Source organism: Schistosoma haematobium, chromosome ZW (assembly GCF_000699445.3).
Source record: "Schistosoma haematobium chromosome ZW, whole genome shotgun sequence".
Classification (NCBI taxonomy): Eukaryota; Metazoa; Platyhelminthes; class Trematoda; order Strigeidida; family Schistosomatidae; genus Schistosoma; species Schistosoma haematobium.
Window position 1 is genome coordinate 76,868,049 of NC_067195.1, and position 14,444 is coordinate 76,882,492.

A 14,444-nucleotide genomic window follows, 5' to 3' on the forward strand; every position below is an offset into this window, starting at 1 on the left:
TCAAACTAAAATTAGCCGATTTCATAATGTAAATAGTCTGTGTTGCAATTATGCTCACACTGGGAATAGATTCAGTAATAGTAAACCGTTTCTCTCGTGAAATCAACATTCTCTCTGTAGAACGAGACATTTTTGACCTTTTTACTTCTGCTTCTCATTATTAGTAGTAAGATTTTTTCAAAAACAGATTTTTGAACATCCCGTATTTTTACTCATGTTAGTCTGTATGCTTATTATGATTGCTATTACTACTTATGTTTTGGTAACATTTTCTCTTATTAGAATGTACATCGATATCGTTTGCCAGGATCACCACTTGTTTATCATACACGATTAAGACCTCATTTAGAAAAAGTGTTAGATTGTCTTAGTCAGTATTATCAAATGCATATCTGCACTTTTGGTAACCGTGTCTATGCACATCAACTTGCTTCAATGATTGATCCAAAACGTAGGTATTTTTCACAACGTATCCTATCACGGGATGAATGTTTTAATCCAGTTACAAAGTCAGCAAATTTAAAGTTAGTTTGCGTAACAATAATACTATTTGATTATGAACTTTTTAAGTTAACCGTTTTTAAATGGTATAATTAGGCTCTTTGTTAAGATTAAACTTCTTCATGTTGATTGGGTAAAAGGCTATCCTACTTAAGGTTATCATCTTTATTATTACGGTTAGACCTATCCAAAGCGAGTATTCCATGCACTGATTTAGGTTATAATTCATTTACTAGTTATGGATTTATGTATTCAACTTTACTGTCTCTTTTCCCGGAGAGAATTGGACGGTTCCCAGGTTTTAACCCGTGACTTAATGATTGAAAGTCAGATCCCTTAACCACTGAAACATCACACCACCGACTTACCGCTTATCAGTAGCCAATATCTTGTCTTTTTCCCAGCATTATTTGCATAATATCGATTAAGTTTCATTGTATTCACTAAACCAATATTACAGTGGTCTGTATTAAGTGTAAATACTTCAGTACTATTGAAAGTTAGTCACCAACCAAATTTGCGCAATAATGGCGTATCTGACTGTGACACGACATGACACAAGATCTAAGTCAACGGGAAATATCGATTCATTGAAGACTTCACATATGCCTTAATAACGAAACTTGGTTACAAAAGATTCCTGCCTTCACTCAACTAACAGCATTTTAGATTTTTCCATAAGATTATGATGGGTTAGCATGTGAAAAACACTAATGATTTCGTTGACCATGAATTGTAAAGACAGAAAATAGAGTTTGTGACTATACTGTTGGGAGTTATATACAAAGTTATTTAGTGTCAGAAACGTACATGAGTGGATGAAATGTCAAATTAGGAGATTAGAGCATGTTATAATTATTCTCATGGGAGCATATTTAGATCTGCTAACATGAATTCCTTATGAACGTTGGGCCTTTCCTTACAAAATACACATTTGGAGAAAGCTTTGAGCCACTTAGATACATACTAAATAAAATGCAGGCAGCCGAGAGGTATATATACTATATGACCGATCCTGAGAGACATTAAGAATAAATTAGTGATTCCCAGGCCACGTATCGACCAATCGAAATAGTTTGTATGAATCAAGTGTATTTGATTAGAAAAGTGCTGAAACCTGTAAGATCATTGTAGGTTTTAGGAGATATAGGAAAATCATGTGTAGAAGTTGTGATTTGCTTTAACACTACTACACCACCATCCTTTATTATCTAGAAGATTAATGAAGTGATTTACTCAGTATTTTACTATGAACAAAGACTACTGGGACAAAAGCTCATCGATTTATGTGTTATTTGGAATCCCAAATTCAATAGCTAAACATTTTTTCGTGTTTTACATTGTCATTTCCACTTGATGATGACAAAAAGAAATTTATTATACCCATTTTATACATTTTGAGCATCATTCAGTACTTTTCACACAATTCAATATAAATATTATTCATGAACATTGTTTTCTTGATCCTAATTAGCTCCTAAATGAAAAAAAACACTAGTTTAAGTATGGTTAAGTTGAGGAAGCTACGAATAGCCAAACCAAAACTTGAAATTAGTTCATTAGGATATTCACTGATGATGGATGATCTGAGTTGATTATGAGCGTGAACTCGTTTCATTAGGTTAGTATATGTACTTTAGTTCTGTATTCATCTAGCGAAATTATTTTTTTCTCTTTTGATAAATTGTCATTTAAACCATTCTACTTTTCTTATTTCATCATTATTATTTACAATTAAAGAGCATTATTTCCTCGTGGCCTCAACCTAGTATGTATTATTGATGATCGCGGTGAAGTATGGGATTGGTCTTCCAATTTAATTCATGTTAAACCATATCGGTAAGTTGATATTTTTTCGAGTAACAAAAATCTAATTCGATTGATGGATGCAATTTTCTAGTGTAGTACAAGGTCTGTTCATGATATCTTTTAATTAGGGATTGTTAAATCAGTGGATGCAATCCACTGGTTGATCGATAATATGTAATGGTATGACCATACTATTAACATAAGCCCCTAAACAACTGAACAAGATATCCGATGGCAGGACAATAATAAGTAAAACGGCGTTCACCACCGTTCAAAAATACACCATGTTCATTTTGTTCAGGCAGACATTTGGAGGAATATGAAATAGAATAACCAATTGTTTAAGACAAATGTTGTTATAAACAGATTTATAGACCAGTAATTTGCATTTTGTTGTTTGGTTTTTCACAGAAACTAGTCCATAATAAATGTAATTAAGCAAAATATGCCCTGTAAAGGTACTTAAAACGCATTATACACATAAACGCGTGTATATCGGCCGTCTGTTCAAGGTCAACATGTTGTCCAAGAACGCCAAGTTTTTATAGCTCAACTGTATCAGTTTGTAAGTATCAATATCAAGGTTCGATTTGATAGTTTCAAGTTGATTATGATACACACCAATAAACACAATGATTTCTATGACAGAATCACTTTGACCAAAAAATAGCATGACATTGACATGTTCAGACTTATTATGATCTTGATTGTACTAAAAATATTCTCCTGTTTCCTCTGTTCTATTTAAACTTGTATTAATTCTATTTCGATTAATTTATTTTCTCTAAAGAAGTGACTCACACTAAGTTACAAAACGTCAGAAATACAAACTTTTAATCATTAGGATATCATAAAAATATATTTATTATGAACTCTATTGTATCACTAACTGTTTATATCATATTCTAGTCGTGTAGATGTTAAATGGGTTTTCTTAAAAATTACACTGTTGATACCTCTGCCTTGGTAGCTTTAAGGGCGAGACTATAATTTACGGGCGAACCAATCAGATTTACAATAACATCTTGGATTTCGGCACAAAATTCATTCACCCATTTGGCCATATAGGATCTTGGTATTATAGCTGATGTGGGTTCGTGATGAAAACTTTAAATCTAATTCCCAACCGTAACCATAAACTGTAAATCATAATCCTTATTCTTCAAACTGCTTTATAATGCTTATTTAGTTCTAGTAAGTAGGTAAACACTCTCAAGGTCACTTTAGCGTCGCTCAAAGGTCCTCCATAAATTATAGTCTTACCGCTTTAAGTTTAAATAATTGTTTAAAATCATTATTTTTATTTCTTGGATAGTGTAATAAGAAGACAAAGATTATCAGAACTGTCTTTAAATATCAACCAATTTATAGATAACAATAAAATATGTCTAAAACATTAATTACAACGTATTGACTTCCTTCAGATGATCTAGTTGACGCTTAAGGAGTTTTTGAACATAAGGTTCACATCACAGATTAACATCAAAATGAAGATTTTTTTAAAATGGGAAAATACTAAAAAAGATATATTACGTTTTTGTTAATGATACCTCAGACATAGAAACTTTTAACCTCATACGTGGCGGAAAAGACGTATAGCTCATGAGGTGGATTTAGTTATAAGGCTAGTAAAGCTTTTAATGTTTGGATCTCAGGTCAGTCAGTAGATATATTGAAGTATTTTCAATTTATCAATAAGTTTTTAAAAACTCTTAAACAACCATAAGGCCAAGAATTGGATCAAGGTAGAAGAAAATTAGAATGTATTGGTATACGATGTCAGCCGTACGTTCATATTTATAGTTGTTTGATAAATTTATGTCTACAGAAGAATAGAAAGAGATCATGTCGTAAAATAATCCCAGATTTCAAACATCCGAAAAAGGATGAGTAATGATTGTAAGGTTATAGAGGACTTTAAAAGTGTTGACAACAAGTAATCACACTTGGTATTGACAAAACTAACTGTTAGTCATTTGTGGGGAAATTCATGTAGCTCACTCCTATCTGAAGTTTATGTTAATGACGTTGTATATAAAGACAGTGAGAACCTGACTTTGAAACTATCCAGCTGGAAGAACGCTTACTTACTTACTTACGCCTGTTACCCCTCATGGAGAAGCATAAGTCGCCCACCAGCACTCTCCATCCAACCCTATCCTGGGCACTCCTTTCCAATTCTTTTCAGTTGCTATTCATCCTTTCCATATCTGCTTCCAATTCCCTAAGCAGTGTGTTCTCCGGCCTTCCTCTTTTCAGTTTCTCTTCAGGATTGCAAGTTAGAGCTTACTTTGTGACACAATTCCACCTAAACTGTATAAATCATCGATCTCAGAATTTCCAGTCCCTAAAACTATGTATATTTCCTTCGAAGTGCCAATCTACTTCTCTGTTGTAATTATATTTTATCGTTTCTAATTTAGGTAGAAATGTAGGTCAAGTATCGATCAGTACTATTAGTCCGGGATTTGTCCTCACTTTTGTTTTGTTTATCAGATTTCAGCTGATTTTTTTAAACGAAACCTCTGTCAGTGTTTACAGATTGACTTAAATTTTCTGATGAATTTAATCTGTTAATCTCATATCAGTTTCTCTACATATTTTCATTTTGATAAATGCTTAATGTAAAAGGTTTGTGATAAATTTTTCCTTAATAATTGTTGACCGTTTGATGATTACAGTATCAATCCAATTGCTTGAAATTGCAATATGCATTTTAAGGTCGAATAGTCAGTCCTCATCAATGAAAGTAAAGTTCATAACTTTTTATAGAAAAAGTGGGATAGATGAATAGGATTTTATGTGTGGTAGATGATTAGTGGTGGCAGTGTAGTAGCTAACGTGCTTCATTTTAAACTTTTCGATTTACTCTTGAAATACCTATTCTCCCAGAAGCTCAAAACATCAATAAGCACTTATTCAGTCGAATCTTATTCAATTTTGTAGTGCTACTAACTCACTAGTTTTGTTCCCTTGACTTGTAGTTATTAAGGTGCACACTTGAATGTATCTTCCCAGTGGATTTGATTATTGTAGCTTCACTTGTGAATTTGAGTGTACATATATATTGGATGACATGGTCCAGAACCAGTCACATTGGTACACAGATACAGTCGCTCTTTCTCTAGATCCAAATCTTGAGTTCCTGTATTCCTTCATACATATCTTTTTGTTCAGTCTCTTTCAAAATATACCCTCGTTTAATTTTTCTCACTATTATTCTTTCAACTTTTACTATTCACCTTATTGTGCTAACTATAATATTGACAACTTGGACTAACACACATTTTTATTAACAGACTCCACGTTGGTTATTGCTAAATAATTAACATATTCAGTTTTATCAGAAAGGGTTTTGTGGAGATTTTAGTAATTTCAATAGTTGAAATCATGAGTGAATTGAAGCTAGACCACCGTGGAAAACCTGGAAGCACTGGAGGAACCCTTTTTCCTAATATGGGACTTCTCCGTAGTGCGCATCCACCATCCCGCCCCCTGCGAGATTCGAACCCAAGACCTATCATTTTCACGCGCGAGCGCTTAACCACTAGACCACTGAGCCGGCATCCAACGGTGTTAATGCCTAACTTCAACTAATCCACAAAATTGCGCCAGCGTACAACATTGTCTTTAGTGAGCTGATATCTCACAATCGACCTGGTTGAACTCGACTGGTAACGGCTTCTCACTAGAACACTAGGAAATGCCTCTTGAAGTCAGTCACTAGTGAGCAGATGATTATTATCAGAAGAGGTTTTGTTATTATAGTTCAAAGAAAACCACCTCTGAAATATTTTATTTTCATTCTTTTTTATCAGCTTTTTTCCAGATATTGGAGATATTAATGCCTTTCCATGGTCATCACAACCATCATCATCTTCAATCCATACTTCGTCATCTTCTGATAGTTGTACATCGACCTCAACAAAGGTCACAGAATCCTCCTCCTCAGCGTTATCAAATTGTTCAAATGTTCAACTGATCGATAAATCTGATCAAAATATGAATTCACAGGTTAGTGAAGTTAATGAGAATATTTTATCACACGATGTGGAAGCAAAGTCAAATAACAAGGATAATACTACGACTGCTATCAGCAATAATGAAAAGCCGGTTCTCTGTACACTGGATAAGTAAGATTATTATTATTATTATTATTATTATTATTATTATTGTTATTATTATTATTATTATTATTATTATTATTATTATTATTATTATTAATTATTATTAATTATGAGGTATGGCAACTTGGACCGATGCATATATGTGCCTGGTCCTACGTTGCAGCTGACTGAATGACTGATTAATATCCATATCTCACTGATTGTCGGATATAAATTGAGTTAAATGTTAAAATTGTTAAAAATGTACAACAAATTGGGTTTTTGTATTCTATCATAGCTTAGTCTTTAGGACATGTGCTACATGGTTTATAATTTGGTGAGTTTTAGGCCTGACACTTTTTTTTAGTTTATAAGACAATCACAATCAATATGACTGACAACATTCATTGTCATTAATTTCAATTTTTTAGGTATTTTATTTGACTAATTTTGTAAATAATAACCGAATGTATTTACCTGTGCTCTCATATAATGCTTATAACCTTATCACAAATCTAATTACTAAGAGATTCAAGAAGTACTATCACTTCTACAGTGATTCGTATATTATCCTCTTTATTCATGTTCTTTGATTACAATAACAAATTCATAATAATACTAACACATTAATAATGAGGGTTCTATTAGAAATGTAGTCATTCTGTCTGCTCGAATCGTAGTTTTATTCATAAATCTTTCTGTCTAGCACTGATGTTACTACTTCTATTACTTTGGTATTCATCTTACTGTCCTGATATATTGCGGGTACTTAGATCAATTCTACATTGCTTATGACATAAGATTCATCCTATTCAGGACTTGTTAGCTGGCTGTAACTGCACTTCAGTGTTAATATCCACACCAAGATGAAAACCCTAGTTTCTTTCGCTTCAAGCACTAGTGCATTATTCCCTAAGCTACTGTGTCCTAATAGTCGCTAACTTCTGCAACACGTATGGATTTTATATGTAAAAGTTGGTACTTTTCCGTTGTTGGTCTCAAGGACTGAAACCCTTGCTTATGGCTGATTGACTGACGAACCGAACTCCTGATATATATATATATATAATATATATATATATATATATATATATATACTTTTTATTTTTTTCTATCTTGATTCTATGAACCTAGGACTAATGATGATGCTTCTATTACTACTACTGATAATAATAATATTGAATTTTGTCAAACTCAATCAACTAGTGCAAATATCACACTAAACTTATCCAAATCAACTAATAATATTGGAGACCATATAGACGATAATTCCACTACAACTACCGTTGTTGTTGATGATGATCATGACAAGAATGATATTAATAATAATAATGATCATGATTCATTATCGAAAATAAAAGAGATAGAAATAGAAATAGACGCTGCAGATGATGATTATTTATTACGTTTACAAGAGATTCTATTGAGAATTCATCGAAATTATTTTAAAACTTATGATCTATGGCAAACTGGTCATTATAATCATCATAAAACAACATTGATGACAAAATCACCAGAGAATAAACATAGGTAGGTATTAGCAGGTGGTAACATTATCATGGTTAAACTTGATAGATTTCAAACAAATCGAGCTTTTGATGGATTGTTAAAATAATAAAAGATAATGATACATTTTTTAAATATTCCAATGAATTGAACATTTCAATTTTTGACTTTTTTTGATTAAGCAAAAGCCATTTCTATTCATTCTTGATGTTGCAAAGACATCATTGTTTTTATGATTAAGGGGCAGGTATTACTGTTGTTCGTTTGTTTGTTGAAAATGTTAACTGTAGATTGCGGTGAAGGTGAATTACTTTTTTAAAATTATTCCAGTATGCCAAACACAATAACATATTGTAACAACACCAAAAGTATTCAAGTTATTCCCCTAATAGCTACCTCAATCCCTGATAAGTAAGATAACAAAGAAAGAAAAACAAGTTTCGTTGAAATCTTGAGTTATTCTTACAAATCCAACTTAGAAAATGTCATAGTTTTCTCAGCTCCAAATATTTTGTCAGAGCAGTCTGTATACGGATGGGTTTTTTTTAAAAATTGAAGTTCGTCAACAATCGTTCAGATAATATTCGTACAATCAAATATAACAGTAGATTTCATCGGTCCAATGTTTTCATTAACATAAGAGATTGATAGTCGTTCTGACATTGGATTGTCTTCAAATTCTTACGTATCGTTACTAGTAACGTTTGATCCATGTACAAACAGGTGTTTTCTTAACTACTCCTTTTTCTTCATAAACTAGAGCTCATTTTTCATATATATCCGACAAAATATGTAGAGATCTCGGTTGGGATCGAAAATCAAGCCGTGTTGCAGTTCCGATTGGATCTAACTGATAGTTTACGGTCTATCATGTACAGTATTCTGTATTTATTTACTTATTTATTTGATGTTCTTTCTTCTATCCACCTCAATATTTAACTAGTGACCATTCAATAAACTCGTCCATTGTGAATAATTCACGTAAAAATGTCTGCCTAACAAATCCGACTGGAAATACAGATGTTATACCCACATATTTACCGCACGTTTCTGATATTATAGCCAAATTAAGAAAAACTGTACTTGGTCCTAACTGTCATATCACATTGTCTGGGTTATCACCTGCACATTTTCCTGCTGATCGGTGCTTAGCTGGTCGAATTGTACGCAGTTTAGGTGGTACATTGCATGCAAGCTTAAGACTACCGTCAATATGCAATCAGTCAAATGGTAATGATGATAAGAATGGTGATAATACAACATCTATGCCAGTTAACAAGTTGGAGCTAAAATCCGAGTGAGTTCTCTTTTTCGGTTACTGAAACTTTTTCAATAAAACATTTTTTCCAGATTTGGATTATTTAATATCATTATTCATTTTAGAAAAAAGTGTTTGCAGCCAGTGAGCAATATACTACTGACTAGTTTTTGGTTGTGTTTTGGTGGTAAAAGTATATGACTTAATACCAGTGAGTAACAAGTTTGAATCCTACTTCATAAATTTTAAATTATTTGATCTTTTGACCTGACACTTGAAACTATGACTCATATTTGGAACCTGTGTTGCGTATGCCTGGACGTTTCCTATTTATGGCACCGCTCTGAATTGTATATAAGCAGTGAGAGGTAGTCAAACCAAAATATGGCTTTAGTTCATGAAATCGTTGTGTGTTGATCTGGCCCTTGTGAAGAGAAAGACTTCTTTGTTTGAGGTTTGCGCAATAATCGCAGACAATAGGTGAAGAATTAGATGATATGGGCTAAAATCACTGACAGTAATACAAATATACACGTTCTACATCTTACTATTTATCGTGAATTTAAATATAACTTGTCAGTGATTTCATTCATTTATTTCAAATCGTATTCTCTATGTTTATAAGTTTTTGGATGATTGGTATGTTTGTTACTTGAACTTGTGTAAGGTTCTCTATTGCATTACTTTCTGATTGAAATGCATTGAATGATGATAGAAAGATATCTTTATCAAAACTTCACTTTCTTAAACCAAACTACAAGATTCTCGTCAACAATTCTGATCTTGTTAAAGTCTTTTTAATTTTTGTCCTTAATACGTTTTCGGAATATGTAAATTTAATGTATTAATCAGTGTATATATGGTTGTGTTCATGTATACATATGACAGTCATTAATATATTATATCAACTTACTTTCTTAGATATTGACATGAACAAAGATAAATTAATCATTTCAAGTCCTTACGGTCAGAAACATGACTTGTACAGAACAAATTATCACAGTGAAAAGATCTTTTCATCAATGGTGGTACAAGTAAGAACAAACAAGCAAACTGATAAGTTCTATGGGTTACGTAATAATTATTGAAAGTTTGAAGAGTCGATAGACTTCTTAAGAATTAGGTAAATAAGAAACACAGATGAAGAGAGTTTTGACGTAAATGAAATAACAATTGGATTAACGAGGATTGCATAACGAAATAAATCCAATGCAATGATAATGATAATAATGACAGATGATTTTGATCAAGATTGTAAATTTATCAATCCAATGATAAAATGGATATCTATGTCTTTCTGGGAACAAACACAGTGGTCTAGTTGGTTAAGCACCTGGCGCGAGACTGATAGGTCCTGGGTTCGAATCTCGCGGGGGGCGGGATCGTGGATGCGCACTGCTGAGGAGTCCCATACTAGGACGAAACGGTCGTCCAGTGCTTCCAGGTTTTCCATGGTGGTCTAGCTTCAATTGACTCGTGATTTTAACCAGTGAAATGCAGTTTAAATTTTCTATTGGCTACTACTTCAGGGAAATAAAAAGTTGTGTTATTATGTCTAGAACAGACGAAGCTAAAATATAATTGATGAAACTACATTCTACTGTAGATATATTGATGATACATTTCTTGTCTGCTACAATCAGAAGCATTCCACATATCTCCTCAATCTATTCAGCAAAGTATACAACGATATAGAATTTACTAGAGATCATCAGTTTTTCCTAGATGTTGGAACAAACTCCAAATGGTAAACCAAAAAGACACATCTGTCGCAAAAACACATAGAGTGTAACTTATCTGAACTACAACAGCCTCTGTCCAATAAGCTATAAAAATGGAATTGTAGAAACCCCTTTTAGACATGCTCGTGAACTCAGCTCTTAGAAAAGCTTGAGAGAAGAACTTACTTCCACCAAAACCTGTCCACGTCAAAATGCATACCCACTGAAATTCATTGAGAAGCATGCTAAAATTTTAAAAAATGCACTAATTACGATACAATTGAAAAGATAGCCTGCTACCTGTATCTTTAATTCAAAGTAAACGAAACTACTGGTAAAATTATTCACAGAGTAAATGCTGCAATGAAGAATACTTGTCCATCACCAGGTCCAATCACATTGTGTGAAACGAACTTCCTTTTTAATACAAATAAAAATCAACGGGTGCTCTTTTCTCAGTACCTCCAACTACATCTGTCAATTAACATGTATGTCCCAAGGGGCATACATTAGAAAAATAGCGAATATAGTACATGTTCTTATTTCAGAGCACATGCCAAAGAATTCGAGATTGGTAAGTGCAATAGGTCGGCATCTAATGAATAGTTGGCACATTATTGACGTTTGAAAATTCTTCAAAATTATCAACAGACAAAATAACTCAGCTTCTATTTGTTTCGCTAAAGCAGTATCCACTAAAAACTTTTAAACTGGGTTTGTGTTTATAAAGAGACAGTTATCAGTTTATCATTGGATTGGTAGATTCACAACCGTGATCAGCAAATAAATGGTTATGTCCCTATTAACGCATAAATTTCATCTTTAATGTGTTCTATATACTTACCTACAAACTTTTATCAGTGTTCGTTCAAATCTAGATAAAATTTCAGGTAATGCAATGTTGCATCTGATTCTAATGTAGGTAGAATTAGATATCATCACCTGGAGGGGTCCATGACTGTTTACATTAGAATGACCTCGAAACACAGTTTGCTGGTGTGTCACTCTAAAATCTTTCAACTGTTGAAAAATGTGTACATGGATTATCTACAGAATTGATGAATCATCTCTATAAGTTTTTAGTTGACTCTTCTTTGTTGATATTTATTGTATATGATTACATTTGTATTGTATTACTCGGTTCTATTCTGTATTGAATGGAAAAAGTGTACTGATAAAGCATTAAATAAGTGTCGAATGTAACAAAACCTATGGCTTGTACACCATTTGTACACATAGCTTGCATACCATTCATTCTGCTGTAATTCTGAGTTTATATATATATATATATATATATATATATATATATATATATATATATATATATATATATATAATGTGAACCATGACCCGTTGTTTAATATTATAGTCAGAAGGCGTTTGTGGAGATTTCAATCTGTGAAATTCCTAAAACCTCCACAAACCCCTTCTAATAATAATCATCTGCTCACTAGTGACTGACTTCAAGAGATACTCCTGGAGTTGTAGTGAGAAGCCGTTATCAGTGGAGTTCAACAAGGTGTGTTGTAATATTATAGTGTCTGAAAATCCGTTACAGCAGTAAACCTCTGTCAACACTAGAAAGATTTTGTCGGTGCATACGGATAATTTCTGGCTATTTTCAGTAGCCATTAACCATTACAAGATATGTTACACTTTATTGGGGTGGAAAAGTCGATATGTAGTCGTGCGTATGATTTCCCTGGTTCTGACCAAGGTGTTGATGGGTTCTCTACCGCTTAGTTTTGCTGATGATGACACTTGAAGCAGCCGTTCATAAATTCTGACTGATACAACTAATGTTGAAATTTTAAATTATCTTGACCTATAGTTTCTATAAACTATACTCATTTGATGTAAACATGTTTAGTTCCGTACACTAAAATCGTGTCAAATTCATTGTTAAGTTAGTGGGCTTTTTGAGACTGTTCAGTATGAAGCTAGGATTTCATCGTTGAATAATATCAACTAGATGGCCATAGTGGATTAGTCAGCGGTTTCCTCTTAGCAAAGAACTCGTCCGTAATGCAAATCCACAACCCCATCTAGGATTGAACCTCTAGAACCTTCAAGCCTTGAGATGTTCACGAGCCATTGAACGACTATGTTGGAATTTAATGGTTCACACCTTCAATTTATTGAGTATCATTATAATAGCCTTAATCTTGTAGTGATTGTACTCCATAGGTCAGGGTTCTTGATTATAACTTCATGAAGCTATTTTTGAGACGTTCTAAAATAGAATGAAACCGCTTTTTAGTACACCTTGGTTTCAAATGAATCTGTGATTGAATTCAGTCTATATCAGAAGTCTATATCAGTCTATATATATCAAATTTATTATTTATAAATACAAGCAATTGATTGGATGTTTATGTGTGTTATGACAACTTCACGCGGCTTCTTTCGGAATGACGTAAATGTGTGTCTCGTAATCATATAATAAATTTGTTAGCAAGTAGTAATAGTGTACGAAGACTATTCAAAATATTGCTATCTATATCCCCGTTGATTTTAATACGAGGGGTTTCCTTCGAGCAGTATGTATATCAGACTTCTTATGTACTGTATACATGTTCTTTGAAAAGCCTTAAGGGTAGTTATTCTTCGCAAAACAAATTTGATTGAATGTATAGCGAAAAGGTTTGTCTGGATGACGCCATAATGAAGGTCACCTGTTTAATGATGTGATCAGCTAAAAAATATGCGGAATATACATAAATCGTCATTCACTGAAGTGCTCTTTACAGATAAAGCTAAGGGATCGTCAAAAGAAGTTCGTGATCGTTTGTAGTATATGACATGTGTGAATTCGTTAGTTTCTTAACTATCAGATTCTTGTAATGCTTATGATCGGTATTGAAGCAGATTTTAAGTAAAATGGCTCAAAATAAGTCATATTGGCTGATGAAACCGAAGCACGGCTTGAACCTATGAGCTTATGAGGAACTTGATCTCTCAACAACTAAACTACTGCACTGGGTCTTACACATCTCAGATTTTCCATTGTAGACAACTATAAGGGAACCGTCATTTCATTCTCTGTTACAAATCTCTTGATTTCTAAATTGTTTCAATCACTTATGTTGCAAAACAAATTAGTATCACATTTCAAAACTGTTGTTCAAGAAATTCACAAATAGGTGTAGAATGGACCTACTCTAGTGGATCAGTTATCAGCAACATAAGATCTGAAATCAATGTTTATTCGGTTCCATTTACCATACTTCATTTCCGATTTCTCTACGTGAATAGAATCCTGATAATTGAATAAGAGGTAAAAAGAGAATAATGTATTCCTTCACGTAATTTCGATACTTTACAGATTAATAATTGTAACACCTCATTGATTCACCATTACAAACTTCTTCGAACTGATATGGTCTATTCAAAAGTAATTTCCAATCACATCGATAATGTCTGAATACATACACAACTTTAGTAACACCAGTTTAACCACTGCTAAATGAATCTTGTTTTGAACAGGTAACATGACTCAAAAAATCTTTATCATATCACAGTGCTCCTTCACACTTTGACTAC

At 33.0% G+C, this 14,444-nt stretch overlaps 1 protein-coding gene across 2 annotated transcripts in view; it reads left to right on the forward strand.

Annotated features, from left to right (window-relative positions):
- CTDP1_1 (RNA polymerase II) overlaps window positions 1-14,444 on the forward strand; it is a 32,345-nt gene that overhangs the window by 4,265 nt on the left and 13,636 nt on the right. For both annotated transcript variants that reach the window (XM_051212345.1, XM_051212346.1), the window contains 5 exons: window positions 283-524; window positions 2,242-2,340; window positions 6,129-6,443; window positions 7,551-7,946; window positions 8,866-9,219. In XM_051212345.1, coding sequence (XP_051072523.1) covers window positions 283-524; window positions 2,242-2,340; window positions 6,129-6,443; window positions 7,551-7,946; window positions 8,866-9,219 — 1,406 coding nt within the window. The remainder of the gene's footprint in view (window positions 1-282; window positions 525-2,241; window positions 2,341-6,128; window positions 6,444-7,550; window positions 7,947-8,865; window positions 9,220-14,444) is intronic.